The sequence below is a fragment of the Vipera berus genome (assembly GCF_964194415.1).
Source record: "Vipera berus genome assembly, chromosome: W".
Taxonomy (NCBI): Eukaryota; Metazoa; Chordata; class Lepidosauria; order Squamata; family Viperidae; genus Vipera; species Vipera berus.
In genome coordinates this window covers 46,595,653-46,617,361 of record NC_138210.1, presented here as the reverse complement: position 1 = coordinate 46,617,361, position 21,709 = coordinate 46,595,653, and the positions used below count along the sequence as shown (strand labels likewise).

The following is a 21,709-nucleotide window of genomic DNA, read 5'->3' as shown; positions in this document are numbered from 1 at the left end:
GCAAGAAACAACCCAACTAATGTACAGCACAGCTGCAGTTATAACTGAATACCTGGGATGCAAAATCAACAAAGAAGAAAAACAGTGCACCACAAAAATGGAAGGTTAGACTAGAAAATAAGATCAGCAAGTTAAGATCACATGCAAGCAAGCTAGAACAGATGAAAGAAAAGAAGCTGAAGAACAAGAAGACCAAAGAATACCTAATCAAGAAATACCACTTGGAAAAAAGGAAGATCAAAGAAGCACTGGAAATAATAAAGCAGCAAATAACAGCTATAGCCAGGAAAATGCAAAGAAGCTGAAGAAACAGTGGACCACCTGGTAAGCTGCTGCAAGAAGATCGCACAGACTGACTACAAGCAGCGGCATGACAAAGTAGCAACAATGGTGCATGGGAAGATCTGCAAGAAATATCATTTGCCTGTAAGCAAGAACTGGTGGGATCATAAAATAGAGAAAGTCATAGAAAATGATAAAGTTAAACTGCTCTGGGACTTCAGAATTCAAACAGACAAGCACCTGCAACATAACACCCCGGACTTATAGCAGAATAGATGAGAAAGAACTGGAGAAGATAACAAAATACAAAGACCTACAAATAGAAATAGGAAGACTGTGGCAAAGGCAAGCAAGGGTAGTACCAATAGTAATAGGCACCTTGGGTGCAATCCCAAAACAACTGGAGCACCACTTGAACAGCATTGGCATTGACAAATTCGCCATTAGTCAATTGCAAAAGGCAGCCTTACTAGGAACTGCTTCCATCCCGCGACAATATCTGTAATACCATCAAACATCCATATCTGCCTATCCCAGGTCCTTGATAAGGACTTGATAGGTAGACAAAAATGCCAAATCCAGTCTGAACATCTGGCTGACTGTGCAATGAATAATAATAATAATAATAATAATAATAATAATAATAATAATAATAATAATAATAATAATAATAATAATAATAATAATAATAATAATAATAATAATATAGAGTTGGAAGGGACCTTGGAGGTGTTGGAGCATTCACAGCTTCTGAAGGCAGATTGTTCCACTGATTAATTGTTCTCACTGTCCGGAAATTCCTCCTTAGTTCCAGGTTGCTTCTCTCTTTGGTTAGTTTCCATCCATTGCTTCTTGTCCTGCCTTCAGGGGCTTTGGAGAACAGGTTGACCCCCCCTCTTCTTTGTGGCAGCCCTTGAGATATTGGAACACTGCTATCATGTCCCCCCTCATCCTTCTCTTCATTAAACTAGACATCCTCAATTCCAGCAGCCCTTTCTTATATGTTTTAGCCTCCAGTCCCCTCATCATCTTTGTTGCTCTTCTCTGCACTCTTTCTAGAGTCTCAACAGACTCTAGATATTTAATCAGAAAATATTGACTGTTGTAATTTCTTTTCCCTTTTAGTCTCAAAGACCAATCTTTCTGTTCATGAGGACAAAAACCGAGTACCTTATGTGAAGGTGAGTATAAGATTTGAGTATATACCTTTCATCCTTTAGAATTAGAGGGTGATGGGTTGTTCTGAAATGTGAAAAATAAAATAAAAAATTGTTTAATTACTTATTATGTTAAAATATACTTTCACAGGGCTGCACTGAACGTTTTGTATGTAGTCCAGAAGAAGTAATGGATACTATAGATGAAGGAAAATCAAACAGGCATGTAGCAGTTACAAGTAAGTGGTTTGTTTTAGTTTAATTTTTTGAGAAGTCAGGTTACTCTAATTAATAATTATTTTTTCCAGTGGATAAGTACATCCTTTTAAAAATTTCTACAAAAGATAAAATATAAAAAAACATGAAAAAAATTGAAAAGGAAAAAAATTGATGGGGCAGAATATGCAAGGAATAAGAAAAAAAGAAAGGAAATAAGAAAAAAGTCATTAAATCCCCAGATTAAAATTTCATTTCTTTCAGTTTCAAGCAAAATGTCCAAAAGAATAGTCTTCTCTTTAATCAGAACCCTTTTCCTTCAAGGAAATGTCAATCTCTGTAACAATTTCAGTAATTAAATAGTGATTTTCCATTTCCTACTAGGAAGAGTTATCCACTAGTAGGGAGACTTGCGGGCTATATGTCTTTTACATATACAGATTATAAATTGTGGTATGTATAATTCAATATATTGACAGACACCAGGGTGGTGAAGACAGTTTAAGAATGATACAACTGTCTCCTATCCTGAATTTAATCCTTCTGTCAGGACCCACCCCAAACCACGTCTTAGGAAGACAAAATTCTTGGAGTCAAATCTATTTCCAAAAAAGAATCTTTACTATGACATGCTTGGTTGTAGGAATGAGACAGGACTTATATTATTCCACGAAGTAAACCCTTATAAAGAGTTCCTGGTTTAACCCCCTTTAACCCCATTTGGTCAGTCCCCCATCCTTTCTCTCATATCATCCATCTCATGGGAAAAAGGAACTTAGGACCCTTCATGTTTTATTGCTGTCTTCCGTGACAAAACCCAGATGCTAGCCCCCCCTTTTGTTTCCCCAGTTCAAAAGGCTTCTCTTTTCCTTTGAAATGCCTATTGCCGGTTCAATACACATCTATTCTCTTCTCTTCGGGAGATGGCAGAATCCATGGAACAATGTTTGAAACATTCCATTTATGAATATGATATAAATGGATTCTGACAGTCCGCTCTCCTTAGAAAAAAGATGTGTCCATCTGTAGGGGAAGAAAAGAAAAGAGAAGAAAAAAACCATATGTAAATGTTAACTCGGTTTGTTCGGATATTCTGTATGAAATCTCTTAAGCAGCTTTGGTGCTTTAACATGGTGTTTGCTGACCCATTCATTTTCTGAGGAGGGGAGGTGTTTCCAAGCCACTAAATATTGAGTTGTTCCATGATGTTTCCTGGAATCCAGAATTTCTTTCACCTCAAAATGTTGTTCTCCTTCCACCATGATGGGAGGTGGTGGTGGTGGAATTTTTGTTCGTAGGGGAGATTGTTGTTCTCTCTTTATTAGACTGCAGTGAAAGATTGGGTGTATTCGTCTAAGATTTTTAGGTAGTCCTAATTCAACTGTTACTGGGTTTATGATTCTTTTAATTGGAAAAGGTCCAATGTATTTTGGTCCTAGTTTTTTACAGGGTTGGAGAGACTTAAGGTATTTTGTAGACAGATATACCATCTCTCCCACCTTGAACGGTGTGGGATCGGCTCTTTTCTTGTCTGCTTGTGTCTTGTGTGCTAATCTAGCCTCTGTTAATGCTTTTCTGACAATAGGCCAGGTGTATTGTAATTGAGCAATCCATTCCTTTAGTTCTGGAATTACCGGTTCTTTTGGAGTTAGATCAGGTATGGGGTTGAAGCTCTGGCCTGTGGCTACTTGAAAAGGAGTGTAACCTGTGCTGGAGTGAACTGCGTTGTTATATGCCACTTCTGCAAAAGGCAGTAGATCCGACCAGTCCGACTGTTGGAAGCTTATATAACATCTTAAATATTGCTCAAGTACAGAGTTAGCCCTTTCCGATTGCCCGTTACCCTGAGGATGATGACTAGATGTCAGTCCTTGGGTGGTTCCTAACAGAGATAAAAATTCCTTCCAGAATGCTGAGGTAAATTGCACCCCCCTGTCAGATATGATGCGTTGTGGTGCCCCATGCAATCTGTAAATATGCTGTACAAAAAGTTTTGCTAATGCTTTTGCAGTTGGAATTTTTGGGCAAGGTATGAAATGGACTTGCTTAGAGAACAGATCAGTGACAGTCCAGACAACGGTGTTTCCGTTGCTTTCTGGTAGTTCTACAATAAAATCCATGGCTATTTCTTTCCATGGGGCTGAGGGATTCGCCACTGGTTGTAACAGTCCTGGCGATTTCCCTTGTAACCTCTTGGCCATTGCGCAAATTTGACAACTGCCCACGTAGCTTTCTATGTCTTTTTTCATAGATGGCCACCAAAATTGTCTTTTAGTTAAGTGTAATGTTTTTACAAACCCGAAATGTCCTGCTGATTTTGTATCATGGCACAGTTGCAAGAAATTGGTCCTCTGGGTGGCAGGTATGTATAGCTTCTCACCCACCCAAGGTAACCCATCTTTAATAGTGCACACATGCCTATTTTTCTGGAACCATTCGTCCCCTTCCAAGGACTTTCGGAATTCTATTCCGGTTTGGCTATCCACTTCCGGCTTCATTTTTACTTGTGCCCTGGTGGTGACTGGTGCTGCCAGTTGTTGTTCTGGTACGAGTGGTTTAAAGTCAGTTACCCGTGTGCTATTCTATTGGGGCATGCGAGATAATGCATCAGCCAGGAAGTTCTTCCCCCCCGGCAAGTGTTTGAGAGTGAAGTTGAATCGGTGAAAGTGTTGGGACCAGCGGGCTTGCTTAGGAGTGAGTTTCCTGGGCGTTTTTAGTGCTTCCAAATTTTTGTGGTCTGTCCAGACTTGGAAAGGTATTTTATTTCCTTCCAAAAATTGACGCCAAGTTAATAATGACCACCTTAATGAGAATGCTTCCTTCTCCCATATTGGCCATCGTTGTTCAGTTTCTGTAAGTTTCCTGGATGTATATGCACAAGGTTGCAACGCCCCCTCATCATTTTCCTGTAGTAATACGGCTCCGACTGCTACGTCGCTTGCATCTGCCTGTATTACAAAAGGTTTGTTGGGATCTGGGTGTTTAAGTACAGGTTCCGCAGAAAAGAGTCTCTTTAGCCTCTCAAATGCTGCTTGACATTCCATTGACCATTTTAGAGGCTGGCTGGGTTTCACGGGTGACCCCCCCTTCATTTTCAACAAATTTGTGAGGGGCATGGCTATTTGGCCAAATGCGGGGATGAATTGGCGGTAGAAATTTGCAAACCCCAGGAAACTTTGCAATTGCTTCCGTGTGCGGGGGGGGTGCCCACTCTAGTACTGCCCTGACATTCTCAGGGTCCATTTCGATGCCCTCTGGGGATATGTGATATCCCAGGTAGTCGATTTTTTCCTGATGGAATTCACACTTCGATAATTTAGCATATAAATGGGCAGCTCGCAACTTCTTCAGGACTGCTCTGACTAGTTTGATATGTTCCTCTTTGGTTTCTGTGAAGATAAGGATGTCATCGAGGTAAACCAGGACCCCCTTATATAGGTGCTCTCTCAGCACGTCATTAATTAATTGCATAAAGACTGCGGGGGCCCCTTGCAGTCCGAATGGCAATACTTTGAATTGATAGCACCCCATTGGGCAGTTGAATGCAGTCTTCCATTCGTCTCCTTCCTTAATCCTAATACGGTAGTATGCTTCCCTCAGGTCTAGTTTGGTAAAAATCTTTCCTTTCGATAGCATATCCTTCATTAGGGGAAGGGGGTACAGATTACATTCACTAATTGTGTTCAGATTTCTATAGTCCACAACCAAGCGAAAAGACCCATCCTTCTTCTCCCTGAACAGAACCGGGGCGGCTACTTTGGGTTTGGCGGGCTCAATAAATCCTCTAAGTTTTTCTTTATGAATCTTTCCATTTCTGCCATTTCCCTTGGGCTCATGGCATACATCCTGGGTTTTGGGAGTTTTGCCCCAGGTTTGAATTCTATGGTGCAGTCTGTGGGGCGGTGGGGGGGAAGCTCATCTGCTCTTTCCTCACTGAAAACCTCAGCCAGGTCCCTGTATTCCTCCGGTATCTCTGGTAGCCCCTTCTCTTTCCCCACTGCTGCTGTCTCCTCCCTCTGGGTTGGGGGGGTGTTTGGGGGTTTTACGTTTTCCTGTTCCCCTTTTGGGAAGTTGAGTTCTGCAGTCCTCCAGTTTATCCCGGGGTTCCATTTCTTCAGCCATTCCAGTCCTAAAATCATTGGGCATTCCATGCCTGGGGCCACTATAAACGTTATGTCCTCCTCATGGGACCCCAGGGACATGTGGATTGGTAGAGTGGCTAGGGTAGCTGGTCCCCCCCCTGCTATAGACCCATCTAATTGACTGAAGGAGATTGGTTCTTTTAGCCTCCTCACTGGGATGCTCAGTTCCTCCACCAGTGTTGGGCTGATAAGGCAGCGGATGCAGCCAGAGTCTATCAGAGCTTTTATTTCATTGGCTTTTGGTACAGAGGAAGCTAATATAGTCACTGTCTTAAGTATGGGTGGAAGAGGTCCACTTACCAAAGGTTCTCCCTCTGAGCTGTCTTCCGAGGTGTCCACCGCCCCTGCAGTGTAGGCCGGAGTCCAATCCCAGGTTTTGGCAGGAATTGTGGACTCTACAGCCTCTGTCCCCTTCATGGAAGATTCTTTTGGGTTGCCTTGAGACTTCCCCAGCTTTTTGGAAGATGGTGCCTCTGTTTTGCGTGGAGGGGCTTTCGAACGACATTCTGCAGCATGGTGGCCCTCTCTCCCGCAATTGAAACATCCCTTTGATTTTTTAGCAGTGGCCGGTGGGTTTTCCCCCTCACGTGTTTGCTCGAGTGGCGGGCGGCCCCATGGTTTTCCTCTGCGTTGTCTCTTCAATAGGTCTATTTCCACTTCCTCTGCCAGGACATACCAGTCGTCGAGATGGTAGGGGTCTCCCCGAGGCAGGCAAGCGTCATACAGGTCGTAGTTTAGACCGTCTTTGAAGTGGCTAAGGAGTATGTCTTCTGGCCAGTTCAGCTTGCTGGCGATGGCTCGGAATTCTTGGGTATATTCGGCCACTGTTCTCCTGCCCTGCCTCACTGTTTTGATTCTCTCCCGGGCCTTCCGGTCAGCCAAAGGGTCCTCGAATCGTCGCCTCAAGGATGACATGAATCGGTTGAAGTCGTTGAGTTCTGGGGCGTTGGAGTCATGCAGGTTCACCACCCAGTCTGCAGCCGTCCCGTCCAGGGCAGATTGCACAATTCGGATGCGTGTTTTGTCACTGGGAATGTCCCGTCCGTACTCTTCCATGTAGCTGAGGACTTGGGTTAGGAAAAATCCCAGTTGTGATGGCTCCCCCTTGAACTTTGCTTCCAGGGGTGGGAATCTTTGGCTGGAGTGTTGTCTGCGCCGCAGAGTGTATCGCTCCTCATCTCGATCCCCGTCTGTGGGTCTGGGGGTGGGTGGGTACCGCTGAGTCAGCGGCTCCTGTTCCATTGGACGGCCCTGGGGTTTCAGGTGTTGGATCCCTTCCGTTACCCCTCCAGTTGCGACCCCAGGTGTTGTGTCGGTTGCGGTTTCCAGCTCTCTCCTCCCTTAGTGAGCTCAGGGTTGTTTTCATCAAGTCAATAGCTTTTTCCAGAATCCGCTCTTCCTCACTGGCGTGCAGGGAGTTCTCCATCTCTTGTTTCCATTCCGGTTGGTGGTCGCTCCGTCTCAGGGTCACTTCTCCCGAAGCCTTTTCCCACTCACTTTTCCTTCCAACGCCCATCGACCACCGGGGTTTTCGTTCGTGCTGCTCCGCCGTTTCCTCCCAGGAGGAATATGACGCTTCAGCTTCCCAATGTTTCTGGGAATTCGGTTGGGAGGAAGGCTCCTTCTCCGTGGGGCTTCCCTCCCTTCTTGCTTCATCGTCGGACATCATATTAATTTGCAAAGTCCCCCGGTAAGGTTCCTCTTCCCAGGTTGACTTTCAGTGCAAGTCCTGTCTAATGTCAGGACCCACCCCAAACCACGTCTTAGGAAGACAAAATTCTTGGAGTCAAATCTATTTCCAAAAAAGAATCTTTACTATGACATGCTTGGTTGTAGGAACGAGACAGGACTTATATTATTCCACGAAGTAAACCCTTATAAAGAGTTCCTGGTTTAACCCCCCTTAACCCCATTTGGTCAGTCCCCCATCCTTTCTCTCATATCATCCATCTCATGGGAAAAAGGAACTTAGGACCCTTCATGTTTTATTGCTGTCTTCCGTGACAAAACCCAGATGCTAGCCCCCCCCCTTTTGTTTCCCCAGTTCAAAAGGCTTCTCCTTTCCTTTGAAATGCCTATTGCTGGTTCAATACACATCTATTCTCTTCTCTTCGGGAGATGGCAGAATCCATGGAACAATGTTTGAAACATTCCATTTATGAATATGATATAAATGGATTCTGACACCTTCCTTATGGGGGGAAAAAGCAAGGCACTTCTGTGGTGCTGTCTAGATAGCCACAAGGAGTCAAGCTTGACTTAAGAGTGTCTCTATTTTTTAATTCCTTCCTTATTGCAATGGCAAATAAATATGGTTTTAAAAATGAAAGATTTAGTTTCATAGATTTGGTACAGTTCTTTGATAAAGGAATATATTGTTTTTAGATTGATTCATTAATTTATTCTGCTTTGATTTATGAGACACTTATAATTCAACAGTAAAGACTGTTGCCAGAGTGGACATTTATAAAGCTTTAAAACTGTTCTTTTACAGATATGAATGAACATAGCTCTCGGAGTCACAGCATCTTTCTCATTAATGTAAAGCAAGAAAACACTCAAACAGAGCAGAAATTGAGTGGAAAGCTTTATCTTGTAGACTTGGCAGGTAGTGAAAAGGTAACACTTTAATGTTTTGAAAGAAAAATGAAAATAAGGTGTCATTTATCTCTTTCAACATCGGGTCTCTCCCCCCCACTCCCCTGCATATATCAGAGAAAAGTGCATCTAAGGCATTCATCTATGGTGCCACTCAGGAGTTGAAAATCCTGTCAAAATCCAAGCAGAATGTTCAGCTCCTGAATGAAGAGACACTCACGTGTGGCCTGTGCTGGGCCACCTCTACCTGCCTCAAGCATGGCACTCTCCTTAACCATGCTGACTGGCTGAAAGAGCTGCCTCCCAAAGAATTTCGACTCCTCTCTGGCCATGGAAGAGAATTCCTTTGGCGGGGTGCAGGAACAAGGGTGAAATCTTCAGGATTCTGGCTACATTTCTACAACCCATCAAAGGAGTTCGGCTCCCTTCAGGAGGCAGCTCTTTCAGCCATCCCCCAGTGATGAGAGGGAGTCCTCTTGCTGACAGCAGCTTGCAATTTGCAACCTTCCCTGGTGGCTTCCCCCTTGACTTTCTGATGAAGCTGGCAGAGAAGATTGCAAATGGTGATCACATGATTGCAGGCCACTTGGCAATCAGTTGTGAACAGGGTTAACAGCTTGCCAAGCATCCAGATATTGATCATGTGACTGAGAGAGTGCAGTCTTTTGAGATGGCTAGAAATGTTTTATGGGCTGTAAAGCACTCTTTCTGAAGGCATCATAATTCTGGACCATCATTAAAAGAACAGTCATAAATCAAGAACTACCTGTAAATAACTGTTTCATGTTGCATTATTTTATAATATACTGTATATAACACATTTCTAGAGTTCTTGGTTGACTCCTTTTATAATTTTAAAACTGCATTTTAATATGGGCTACTTATTTATTTATTTTATTTATTTAGTTACATTTATATACCGCCCTTTCCCTAAGGACTCAGGGCGGTTTACAGGGAATTAAAAAATCCAACATACAAAAGTTAAAAACCAGATTAAAAAATATTAAATTGACCCTGTACTCTTAAAAACCCCAATTAAAAATTTCTCCTCAGCCTGGGCCCGAGAGCTCAAAGAGCCAGGTCTTCAGGCCCCGGCGGAATGATCGGAGGTCGGGGGCAGTTCTCAGCTCCACCGGCAGCTGGTTCCAGAGGGCAGGCGCTCCCACTGAGAAGGCCCTATCCCTGGGTGTCACCCGCCGGCAATCTCTCACCGGCGGAACCCTGAGCAGACCCTCCCTGTGGGAGCGCACTGGGCGAAGGGCGTTTGATGCCGGCAGCAGGTGTTCCCTCAAATAACCCGGACCCAGGCCATGTAGGGCTTTATAGGTAATAACCAGCACCTTGAATTTCACCCGGAGGTGAAACACTTGTTTTAAAATGACATGTGACTTATGTATAGCTTTTGCAGATTCTCCATAATTTTGAAAAATCATCAGGAACTGGTTTGGGATGGGGATACATGGGGAAAAGTGTTTCAGTGGGAAATGCAAATGCTATATTAAAGGTGTCTTTCTAGCTACAATCCAAAATTTGTTAAATACAGATTGATTAGACTTACAATCTTTCACATTATCTTAGGTTAGTAAAACTGGAGCAGAAGGTGCAGTATTGGATGAAGCTAAAAATATCAACAAATCTCTGTCAGCTCTTGGAAATGTCATTTCTGCTTTAGCTGAAAATAGTGTAAGTATGTCAATGATTTGTAAATGCCTGATGCAAATTGCTTAATTTCAGCCATAAAATGTGTTACCCTCATGTTAATTCCCTTTACTGTTTTAGTATGTGTTGAATATTTTAATAATTGTGCTCAATTACATTAAGTGTAATTACAGCATAGAACCTCCTGATTGAAAATACCATGCTGAATTAAACTTAAATGGTTCTTGGTTTAGAAAAATACAAAATATTTTCACCTGTCTATAGTACAGTAAAGTAAAAAAGCTTTTTCTTACTTGCAGACTTATGTACCTTATCGAGATAGTAAAATGACCAGAATTTTACAAGATTCTTTAGGAGGCAATTGTAGAACCACAATTGTTATTTGCTGCTCCCCATCATCTTACAATGAATCTGAAACAAAATCTACACTATTATTTGGTCAGAGGTGAGATTAAGAGTGAGATTGTAAAAGCAGAATGATTACATCGACACAGACTTTAGACTTCCACAAAGTCTCTCTGATGCGGGTTTTGAGCAGTGTATGTTTGCTTAATGTCTATTTCTCTAAAATATCTTTCTTAAAGCTTGTCAGTATTTCATTCTGTAAGCTCCTTGTCAATTATAAACCATTACAGATAGAAAGTTAGACCATGGGTCGGCAACCCGCGGCTCCGGAGCCGCATGGGTCTCTTTCAGCTGTCTCCTGCAGCTCCCAGTCCTCCTCTGCCATGTGCACTCTAAAAAAAAAAAGTGGGACTAAAAAAGTTCAACCAATCAATTCAAACTTCTCACAGAAAAAAACTTTGCAAAGTTTGAATTGATTGGTTGAGGTTCTTTGGTTTGTGGGACTTTCCACAAGCTGTTTGTGGGACTGCCCACAAACCTCTTTTCTTCCTCAGATTGCATGTGGTGGCAGTGGAGAAAGAGACAGGAGGACTGCTGGAAAGGTGAGTGGGTCAGTCAGATGGAGCGTGCGGGGGGTGGGGGGGACTGATTCAACCTGGGACTTGACAGGAGACCAGACTTAGGGTAAAAGTGGCTCCCCCGAAATCAAAAGGGCTTCCATTCTCTGTGTATACATACAGTAGCAGTCTGGCAGATTTCAATGAATCTGGTTTCAGACCAGGACAATCAATCAAAACTACTGCTATGATTTCGACCCACTTCCATCAATGAAAAGCGAGGGGAACCTTATTAGTGGGTCCATCAAATACACAGAGAGAGAGAGAGAGACAGACAGACAGACAGACACCCGGACCCCTGCGGCTTTTGGTGGCTTTTGGCGGCTGCTGAGCCGGAACAGGAGCAGCCAAACTTTCCTCACTTATGAGGCTGCGGCTTCTTTATCTGCTTTTGCCTCACTTCACGCCACTTCGCTCTGTTGAATTGCGCCGCAGGTCCACCTGACGCGTCCTCCCTCCCTCCCCAACCCACCCTCAGCGGCCCAGAGGCTGCTGGAGCCTGCTGAGCTTGGGAGAGCTTCCTCCTCTTCCTCCTCTAAGCCCGTTTCTCTCCCTGCAACCCAGCAGCGTAGCTGGAGAGGCGAGCGAGCGGGACACGGGCAAAGGCACAGCCTGGCGCACCTCATGCCCTACCTTGCTTGCTTGCTTGGCGGGGGTTTCTGCCGGAGATGGCACATTCCTTCTGGCTCGCTCGCCTTCCCGGCTTTGCCGCAGCAGCCACGATGAATGTCGGGCAGAGTGGTGGGGCTCCCTGGTTTTGTTACTATTGGGAGGAGAGCAGCCCGGATCAGTGCCATCACTATAAGAAACTGGCTGTTCCCGCCACCAGCAATGTCGGAGCGGGGGGTAGGTGCTTTCAGCCACTCATTGAAGAGTATTCAGGCTTCTGCTTCCCGCCTCTCTACCTGAGGTAAACTTGTCAGGCAGACAGACAGACAGGGGGAAAGGCTGCTTGCCCCTCTCGTTACAGCCTCCTCACCCCCTCGCCGTTATTAAGAGATCCAGCCAGGAGAGAGGCAGACCCATGGAAGGATGATGTATTAAACACACCTCTGCTCCTGCCGCCACAGCCGCCAAAGACGGCAAGTGTGGCGGCTCCCTGCTGGGAGGTTCCCGTATTCCGTGATCCCTTGGCAGTCGGACATAATAGTGTACAAGCACGGCGCTACCAGTTCCACCTTCCGCCTCCTCGCAAAGTAAACTGGACAGGGAGGCGAGAAGCGCCTTCCTGCTGCCACTGAGGGCGTGGTGCGCAGAGCCGGGCTACCTCCGGGAGGCCGCGCCTGCCATTGGCTTCTCCTGCAGCAGAGGCTGGGCTAGGCAAGCCGGGAGGGACAGAAGGGGGGGAGGGAAAGTTGTTGGCTGCGCCATGCAGTTCCCACTAGACTGGGGAGTTTGCGTGGGACTGGCAGAGCTGGGAGGCCAGGTGTGAGAGACAGGTAAGCTGATGCCGGCTGGACTGGGCAAGTGCGGCGTGTGGTCTGGGACGAAGGGCTCTTCTTGAATCCACGCCTTTCCTTGGCTGAGCTTCGCAGGCTGAAGCCTCTCCTCAGCGTCCTCGCCGTCCCGGCCCAGAAGGCAGAGTGATGAGTCCAGTCTCCTGTCAAGTCCCAGGTTGAATCAGCCCCGCCCCCCGCTTACGCCTGCCTAAAGGGGCAGGGAGGGATGTCTGGCTCAACGGTTTGACCGCACACATCTCCCTGGAAAGACCAGCCCTGGAGCTGGCGGGCTTCGCCTTCCTAGCATGGGACGTAGCCGGCATAGGGCGAAGTGGGGGTGGGGGGGTGGAGTTGTTCGGAAACTTCGAAACGCCAGACCCTAGGCGTGGAGCTTGTTTTTAGGGTGTGGCGGGAGCTGTTCATTGGAAAAGTTGGAAGGGGAGGGGATGATTAAGGAAAGCGAGGGCTTGCCATGTTTGGTGGTTGTGGCAGCAGGAGCAGCGGTTTGTCCGGGCAGCACCGCCTGCCTGCTGTTGGGGTAGCCTAATGCTGTTGTCCGGGAGCCGCAGCCGCCAGAACAATTACCCGGCCCTTGGGTAATTGCTGGCATGGGGGCCGGCACAGGAATGTGGTTCTGCGGGGGAGGCGAAGGCTGGCGGAGATGCAATGGACCTCCAGCATCTCTCTCGCCGCCGCCTCCACTGCTACTGTCGTCGGCTTCCACTACAGCCGAACCCAGGCAGCCTCCTCCACTCCCAGCAGTGGCATCCAGGGGTTCTCCGGTTTCATCGGAACCAAGCAGCAAGTGGAAAAGTGCTGGTAGTAGTAGTAGTAGTAGCAGCAGTAGGAGCGGTTTCAATCGGCCCCTTCATTGCCAAGCATCCCCATGAAAGTCAATGGAGGCTCCGCGGCTGGCCTTTCCAGTCGGTGAGTGAATGAGTGCGAGAGAGAGCATTTTCGAGCAAAGTGTGGGAGAGGGAAGCTTTTTCAAACAAAATGTGAGTGAATGAGAGCGAGAGAGAAGCTTCTCCAAGCAAAGGTGAGTGAATGAGAGCGGGGGGCAGGGCCGGTGCATGTCTCGCCTTAGGCTCCACTCATCAAGACCCCTGTTCCGTGCATGCGCACACTCTTTTTGCGGCTCCCAGTTTTTTCTTTTGTGAGGGAACCGGTTCCAAGTGGCTCTTTCAATGTTTCAGGTTGCCGACCCCTGCCTTAGGCTCCACTCATCAAGCCCCCTGTTCCGCACATGTGCACATGCTTTTTGCGGCTCCCAGTTTTTTCTTTTGTGAGGGAACCAGTTCCGAGTGGCTCTTTCAATGTTTCAGGTTGCCGACCCCTGAGTTAGACCTTCTGGGATATGTATCTGGTAATTGCTGTGTTATTGGGATACAAAGTCATAAGTGAGATACATAGCCTTCTCAACTGAAGGTTGTTGGTTTTTTTTTTCATCTGGCTTATTTTGCCACACTCCTATTTGCAACTGGTGTTGTTTTCTGCTATACAACTGTTTTGAGCTTCTGTTTCTTACAATCATATAAAAGATGAACTAGATATAATGCGCCATGCTGTGAAGCTGCATAAAGGTGACAAAAATATGTACATGTTGTTTTAATTATTCAGAAAAGGGATTGGGGCTGAAGATTAGCATTGAAATCTTCTATACAGTTTAAACAACCCTATATTTAGTTAACTTTTAATCTGCCATTATAGAGCCAAGACTATCAAGAATACAGTGTGCGTTAATGTAGAATTAACTGCAGAACAGTGGAAGAAAAAATATGAAAAAGAAAAAGAGAAAAACAAAACACTGCGTAACACTATTCAGTGGCTTGAAAATGAGCTCAATAGATGGCTCAATGGTAGGTTACTCTTAGTCTTCAATTCTGTGATCATTTTTATTAAATGTGAAATGGCATGACCAGAGCTTTTGCTTATAAATAGCTCATATAATGTGGTAATATCAGCACACAATGCGCATGCCCAAGATGGTGGACGTGCTGGGCTGAGCTCCGTGGAGTGTTTCCAGTCCTGGCGTCCTTACCAGTCTTCTGGGGATCCTACAAGCCCGCGGAGATGTTTCTTCCTCTGTATCGAGGCTCAGAGGGACGATCGAACTGAGAAAGAAGAAGGGTCGGCATGTTGTTGGAGTTGCTGCCCTCCATTTTCCATCCGAGCTTCGGCGTTTTCATCTCGGAGGTCCAGGTGGAGTTGGGAGGAGCCGCGGCTTGGAGTGCCCTCCAAAACCCCCGTATGCTCTGTAATGGAGGTTGACTCGGCGCTGTGGTAGAGCGGTGGAGTGATCGGCAGTGAGCAGAATGCGAGCGTTTTGCCGGTTCGTGGTCTCTGCGTGGTCTGTTGAAGATTATTTGAGGCTGTTCTTCGCCTGTTTTCGACCAGGGAGACCTACGGCTGGCGTGGGACCATTTGACTCTTGGCGCTGTGTGTGGCTGACCAAACGATATGCTTTTTGCCATCCGGACTTCAGCTGCCTGCATTGGGGCCCATCTATCTGCCGTCCGGCATTTTCTGCTCTCCCCGCTTTGCTCTTCCCGCCTTGAGATGAACCGTGCTCTCCAACCTAACTATGGTTATCTTCAGGTTACGCCTGATAACTGCTGCTCTTTTCCTTCTCTCCCTATGGTCCCTACTGGACTAAGAAGGTCTTGGACGAGCCTCCGTGAGAGGGCGGCTCGTATGTATTATCATCGATACCAACCAATACCATCTGCTGCCTCCCTAGAGGTGAGAGATCTAGGGAGGTATGCCTTACTGGGTTGGTATTTTGTCCACCCCATGATAGATTCGAGCCCTTCGTGAGAGGGAGGTGCCTGTTCTATTTTGGGTGTCACCTGAATGGTACCCAGCTCAGTGGCAGGGAGCTGGTGGACTGGACACTCTTGACCTTCCAGTTTTCATCTTCAGACTGATGGACTGCCTGACTGGACTTACCTGGACAAATGGTTTATTTATCATACTCCAGCACAGACTTATTTGCGCTCAGGGGTGCCCCCCTCTCCTGGGTGCGACCCGCCTTCCTTTCCATCGTTCCTCTTGATGACGAGCCCAATTATTGGGACCCCGAGAGATGGTTGGGCAGGGACAGGAACCTCCTTCACAAAGTTAACAAGAGGCCCCTGGCGTGTTTTTTAGCGAAATATTTTGTGGGGTTACGGAGGGGGGTGGGTTTACAGGTTCGGTTGGAAATTGGGGGGGGTTCCACCAACCGTTTCTCAGACCAGGTCAGGGATTGATCGCGCCGTGGTGGGGGTTGGGCTGGGGTGTGGGATTGCCTATTCCCACGGCGGTAGGGAATGGCCGCAGGTGTATGAACAGAGGGCCATATCAATATCTGGGAGTGCGTCCCCGCTGTCTCCAAGCGGTGATGTGCTCCGACCCTCTGATTTCGGCCCGTGGTACCGGGAGCGAGGATGAGCATCCACCTGAGCTCAGGCTCGTGTATTTCAATGCCAGGTCCGTAATGAATAAGGCTCCTCTCATTCGTGAGCTGATTGAGGAGGAGCATGCGGACCTGGATTGCATTACGGAGACCTGGTTGGGCCCAGAGGGCGGGGTCCCCCTGGTTGATCTTTGCCCATCAGGCTTCTGGGTGCTGCACCAGCCTCAGGCTCAGGGTAGGGGCGGTGGAGTGGCAGTAGTTGCGAGGGAGACCTTATGCCCGCGGGAGGCCACCATAGTCCAGATAGTCGGGTGTGAGTCCCTCCTCCTGAGATGTGGCCCTAGAGCTCAGTTGGGCTTGCTGCTGTTGTACTTTTCGCCTAGTCGCGTAGCAGCAGCCCTGCCTGAGCTTCTCGATATCCTTTCAGGGTTGGTGGTTGAGTTCCCCAAACTTATAGTTTTGGGTGACTTCAACCTACCATCCCTGGGGGGATCATCTGAGTTAGCTCGGGAGTTCATGGCTTCCATGACGGCCATGGACCTGATGCAGGTTATTCTGGGCCCAACTCATGGGGGGGGTCACACGCTTGATTTGGTTTTTCTATCCGGACGGTGGTTAGATGATCTTGGGGGGGTTCCCCAATTATTACACCCCTGTCATGGACCGATCATCATCTCCAGCGGTTGGTCTTCCGTTTTGCCACTCCCCGTCGTGGGGTTGCTGAGCCAATTCCGTCCTAGGCGCCTGATGGACCCTGAGCGGTTCCAGGCGGCGCTTGGGCCCCCACCTGCCTCCTTTGCCCACAGCTCGGTCGATGCCCTAGTGGAAGCCTGGGAAAGGGCAGCCACAGAGGCACTCGACCAAGTTGAACCCATGCGGCCCTTGACCCGGCGCAGATCCCAATGGGCTCCATGGTTCTCCATGGAGCTCCGGGAGATGAAGCGTCGGAGACGGGGCCTAGAGAGCTGTTGGAGATCCAGCCGATCCGAATCCGACCGGTTATGACTAAGGTCGTTTACGAGAACTTATCTCGCGGCGATGAGGGTGGCAAGGTCTAACCACTTTGCCACCCTCATCGCGTCCGCAGATAATCGCCCGGCCGCCCTGTTTAGAGTAACTCGCTCTCTCCTTAATCAGGAGGCGAGGGAGGAACCCTTGCAGGGTCGAGCCGAGGAGTTTAGTCCATTTCTGTCGGACAAAATCGCTCGGATCTGGACCGGTCTGGACTCCGACTGGGCAGAGTCTGACGATGAGGATACGGGCAGCCTTGTCGATGTTATCTGGGAGGAGTCCGATCCTGTGACTCCTGAAGAAGTGGACAAGATCATGGGGAAGCTGAGCTCCACCACGTGTTTGTTGGACCCGTGTCCCTCCTGGCTGACTAATGCGGCCCGGGATGGGACACGAGGCTGGCTCCAGGCAGTGATCACTGCCTCTTTGAGTGAGGGTAGCTTTCCCGCCGCCTTGAAGGAGGCGGTGGTGAGACCCCTCCTCAAGAAGCCTGCCTTGGACTCAGCAATATTAAACAACTTTCGTCCGGTCTCCAACCTTCGCTTTCTTGCGAAGGTTGTTGAGAGCGTGGTGGCGCAACAGCTCCCTTTGTTCTTGGATGAAGCTGATTATCTAGACCCGTACCAATCGGGCTTCAGGCCCGGGTACAGCACGGAGACGGCATTAGTCGCACTGGTGAATGATCTCTGGCGGGCTCGGGACAGGGGTTGCTCCTCTGTCCTAGTCCTTTTAGACCTCTCAGCGGCTTTTGATACCATTGACCATGGTATCTTGCTGCAACGTCTCAAGGGGTTGGGAGTGGGAGGCACAGTTCTTCAGTGGTTCTCCTCCTACCTTCTGGGACGTTCGCAGTCGGTGTTGGCAGGGGGACAGAGGTCGACCTTGAGGCCTCTCATTTGTGGAGTCCCTCAGGGATCGGTCCTCTCGCCTCTCCTGTTCAACATCTACATGAAGCCGCTGGGTGAGATCATTCGTGGTTTTGGAGTTGGGTATCATCAGTATGCTGATGATACCCAGCTTTTTATTTCGACCCCAAACCACCCCAGTGATGCCCTCGACGTGATGTCCCGTTGCCTGGAGGCGGTCTGGGTCTGGATGGGGAGGAACAGGCTTCGGCTCAACCCTGACAAGACTGAGTGGCTGTTCGTGCCGGCATCCCGGGATATTCCGGTTATTCCATCTCTTGCCATGGGGGGTGAGTTATTACTGTGGGCTCCGGATGGCGCTCAACCTTCACTCCTTCCGACGCGATCTGAAGACTTATTTGTTCGAACAAGCCGCCCTGGCCTGATGGGGGATGGGTTTAGGTTTTATTGCTATTTTAAATGTATTTTAATCTACTGTTTTAACTTGGGCATCTTGTTTAATTCTTTTTTAGTTTTAGTATTCCTGTACTTTTATATGTTTGCCCTGTTCACCGCCCTGAGTCCTTCGGGAGAAGGGCGGTATACAAATAAAATTATTATTATTATTATCATCATCATCATCATTATTATTATTGTTATTATTATCATCATCATCATTATTATTATTATTTAGATCATAGTTCACCAACCTTTTCAGCTTTGTGAACTGGTGGGCGGCGGGGAGAGGGGATTGTTCTACGCAAGCGGTGGGCACATAAACTCGCAGCTGCATTTGCGTGAGTGGTGGGGGTGCGCGCCTGCCACTCGTGCAAATGGAGCAAACACACTCACCCGTTGCTTGCTTCATCAACGATTTGGCCGAGGGGATAGATGGGGAACTTGTCAAATTTGCAGACGACACCAAGCTGGCAGGAATAGCCAACACTCTAGAAGATAGGCTTAAGATACAGAAGGATCTTGACCGACTTAGGCACCCGGTGGACTGTCCTCTGTGGCTGGGTCCTCAGGGGAGAAGTATGGCAAACCATTTATGATGGCAACACTCCCAATGACCTTCTGGTCCCGAGTGACATGACCTCCCCCTTTGCGAAATAAAACTTCCACCCTGTCATCGGCACATAATTTGATAATGCTTAACAGATTGTTGGCAATAGAGGGAGCATGCAATACCCCTTCAACATTTCCCAGCCCCGGTACAGAGACAGTGCCCTCCCCAACAACCAAAGCCTTATCACCATTGGCCACCTTGACAAAGGAGTTAATTCTCTTTAACCTTTTAAAACCTTGTTTCATATTGGTAATGTGAGATGAAGCTCCAGAGTCCACTAACCATAAGCCAGTGGGGCTATCAGCCTTTGTGGTGGGGGTGAGAGCACAAGTACACACAAAATTGCCCTTGGCACTACCTTTGCCCCCGCCACGTCCCCTTCCCTGCCCCTTGCCCCTTCCTTGATTGGAACCACGCTTGGGGCCTTGCTGGTGATGGGGGCAGTCCTTCTTCATATGCCCCTCAGAGCCACAGATGAAACACTTAAGTAGAGCATTAACCTGCTCTGAGTTGTGGTGCCTCCTGCTGGCGCGCTGAGTGGTGGCTCTGGCGTATTCTCCTGCATCTCTACGCCTCCTGTCTTCCTCAATGAGCCTCCCTGTGACGTAGGACAGAGTCATGGCTTCCTTCCTGGTCCCCTCCAGTGAAACAATGAAATTGCTCCAATTTTTGTCCAGGGAAGCCAGAATGACAGCGACCATGTTCGCCTCAGGTACAAGGTAGTCTCTGAACATCAGTTCTGCCCTGAGCGCCTTCAATTTTCCCAGGTGCTCAGCCATGTTAGCCCCAAAACTTAGCTTGGTGTTGTAAAACTGAGATGTGAGTCTGGTGGTCGAACCGATGCTGTCGCTGTTGAATAAATTGTATAATAACCCCCAAACTTCGCCAGCTGTGAGCCCATCTGGAATGCTGGGGTACAAGTTAGCATCCAGTGAGCTCAGTAGAGTGGTATATGGGAATAAAGGGAATTTTCCCCAGCTCTTTGTCCATTTCTATACATCTGTGAGCTCTCCATTGAGGTGAATGGAAGAGGGATCCCTCTGCTGTCAGGTGTTGGTATTTTTCTCTGATTTTTAGATGGCCTCGACTGGGCATGCTCAGAATTCATTTGGGCCCAGGAGGCGGAGGGAGCGGGTGTCTCTCTCTCTGCCTCTGGGCCAGGCCCAGGCCCAGGCCTGCAGGCCGGGATTTGGGCCTGAAGAGGGGCTGAAGGCCGCAGAAGCCCCGAAGATTCCTCCTGAAGCCTCCCCCGGCACTGGAACACTCACCGGGGGGCGAAGACTGCAGGATGGGGCCAGGATGGCACAGAGATGCCCAGGATCGCCCGGAGGAGCCCATCGCTGGTCCTGAAGACCCTGGAGGTGGCTGAAGACGGCGCTGCAAGAGGAGGCCTCGTCCGGAGGCCCCCCGAAGACCATCTGGCAAGTAGGGCATCTGGGCGGTGGCGAAAAGTCGGCCGGAGGGCCCGGGGGTTCACCAGGGGCCCTCTGGTGTTGCAAGACATAGCTGGGAGGCTCCAGGCCGGACGCCTCCTGGCAGTTAGGCCTCGGGGAGAGGGTCGGAGGCCCCGGAGCTCCTTTGGAGGCCCTCCAGAGACACCGGGCGCAGCTGGGGGGCCCTGGACTGGATGTCCCCCCACAGTCAGGCTCCTGGGGGTAGCGAGGGAGGCTGGCTACCCCCAATGTCGATGCCGGCACGGCTGGGCAGGCTTCAAGGCTATCATAGGCTTTGAGGCTTTCCGGTGGGGAAGACCGGGCGGTTTGCGTGCCACTTCGGCTGGCTGCCACCGGTTGCTGGGCCTTGAGGCTTGACTGAGGCCTATCAAACCATGTTGGTGTCCTGGGTGCCGCCATTTTGCTTCCGGTTGGCCCCGGTAGCTGCAGATCACAGTTTGGCGGGAAATTTCCCACCAAAAGCTCCGGGGCCCCGGGGTCCCCCAGGGTGGACGGTGCCATGATAGGGGGCCTCGTGGGTGCTGGGGAAGGACTTACCCAGTGTCCAGAGGCCCCCTGCACTGGCATCCCTCGTGGAGAGGCTTGTGGCGTCCTTTGTGCTGCAAGGAGCATTTGGAACAGCTCCCTGCATTCCTGGTTAGTCATCTGGTCCACACTGCGCTTGGCCTGGTCCCGGGCTGCTTCCCGGGTGTCTGAGCAGTCTTGGGTGCACTGTAAGCCTTCCATGCTTCCCTCTGTGGCTTGCAGCTGTAGGGAGGCATGCGAAGGGGTCTCTGGCGCTCTGCTGGGTCCTCTGGGGGAATAGAGGTCATCTGTATTCTCACCTGGACTGAAGCTTGCGTCAGGGGCTGGATGCAGGGCTGCCGTCCTTGATTGAAGACTCCTGGTCACAATTGGGGATCTCCTGCCATCCGTCTCAAAGGGGTTCTTGCTGGAACCTCCAGGCATCTTGCTTCTAGCTGCTGGCTTGGAAGCGTTGCCTCAAACCTTCCTCTGCTACCAATTTGTGAGAGGCCTCACGAGACCGATGGTTCGTTGAGGTGCTTCCAAGAAAAAGGCAGCACGCAGGGATGCAATCAGATGAAGCTTTATTTAAAGATAAAGTGAAGAGAAAGAGTTACCTGGCATGGAGGCATCCATGCCTGGATTGAGCCCATGGATCAGTCCCAGAGGGAGCTTGAACAAGAGCTAAAGAGCAGCCCCTGTGCAGAGGTTTTTATGGGGGTCCCCAGCCCCTCCCTTACCAATGAGAGTGAGGGGGCTGGAGGGCCATTTACTCTCTCCAATGGGGCTGCAGTGGCCGGAGTCACCCATCTGGTGACCTTTTGGGGAACTGCCATGGCTGGTACAAAAACATCTAACAGCCACTGCCCCAGCTGCTGTGTCAACACTCCCAATGCAACATTCTTTTTTGTATCTACATATAGATTGAAAGCCTTCTTGAAATTAGGTAAAACCAAAGCTGGTGCTGCTGTAAG

General features: G+C 48.7%; 1 protein-coding gene across 1 annotated transcript in view; it reads left to right on the top strand.

Moving 5' to 3' along the window:
* Positions 1 to 15,064, top strand: part of LOC308676816 (kinesin-1 heavy chain-like) — a gene marked incomplete at both ends in the record, with an annotated part of 147,792 nt that extends 132,728 nt beyond the window's left edge. Inside the window, 7 exons of the mRNA XM_081342845.1 lie at positions 1,408 to 1,463; positions 1,591 to 1,678; positions 8,292 to 8,416; positions 9,974 to 10,078; positions 10,354 to 10,499; positions 14,166 to 14,314; positions 15,054 to 15,064. Of these exons, the coding sequence (XP_081198971.1) occupies positions 1,408 to 1,463; positions 1,591 to 1,678; positions 8,292 to 8,416; positions 9,974 to 10,078; positions 10,354 to 10,499; positions 14,166 to 14,314; positions 15,054 to 15,064 (680 nt within the window). The remainder of the gene's footprint in view (positions 1 to 1,407; positions 1,464 to 1,590; positions 1,679 to 8,291; positions 8,417 to 9,973; positions 10,079 to 10,353; positions 10,500 to 14,165; positions 14,315 to 15,053) is intronic.
* Positions 15,065 to 21,709: the final 6,645 nt, after the last annotated feature.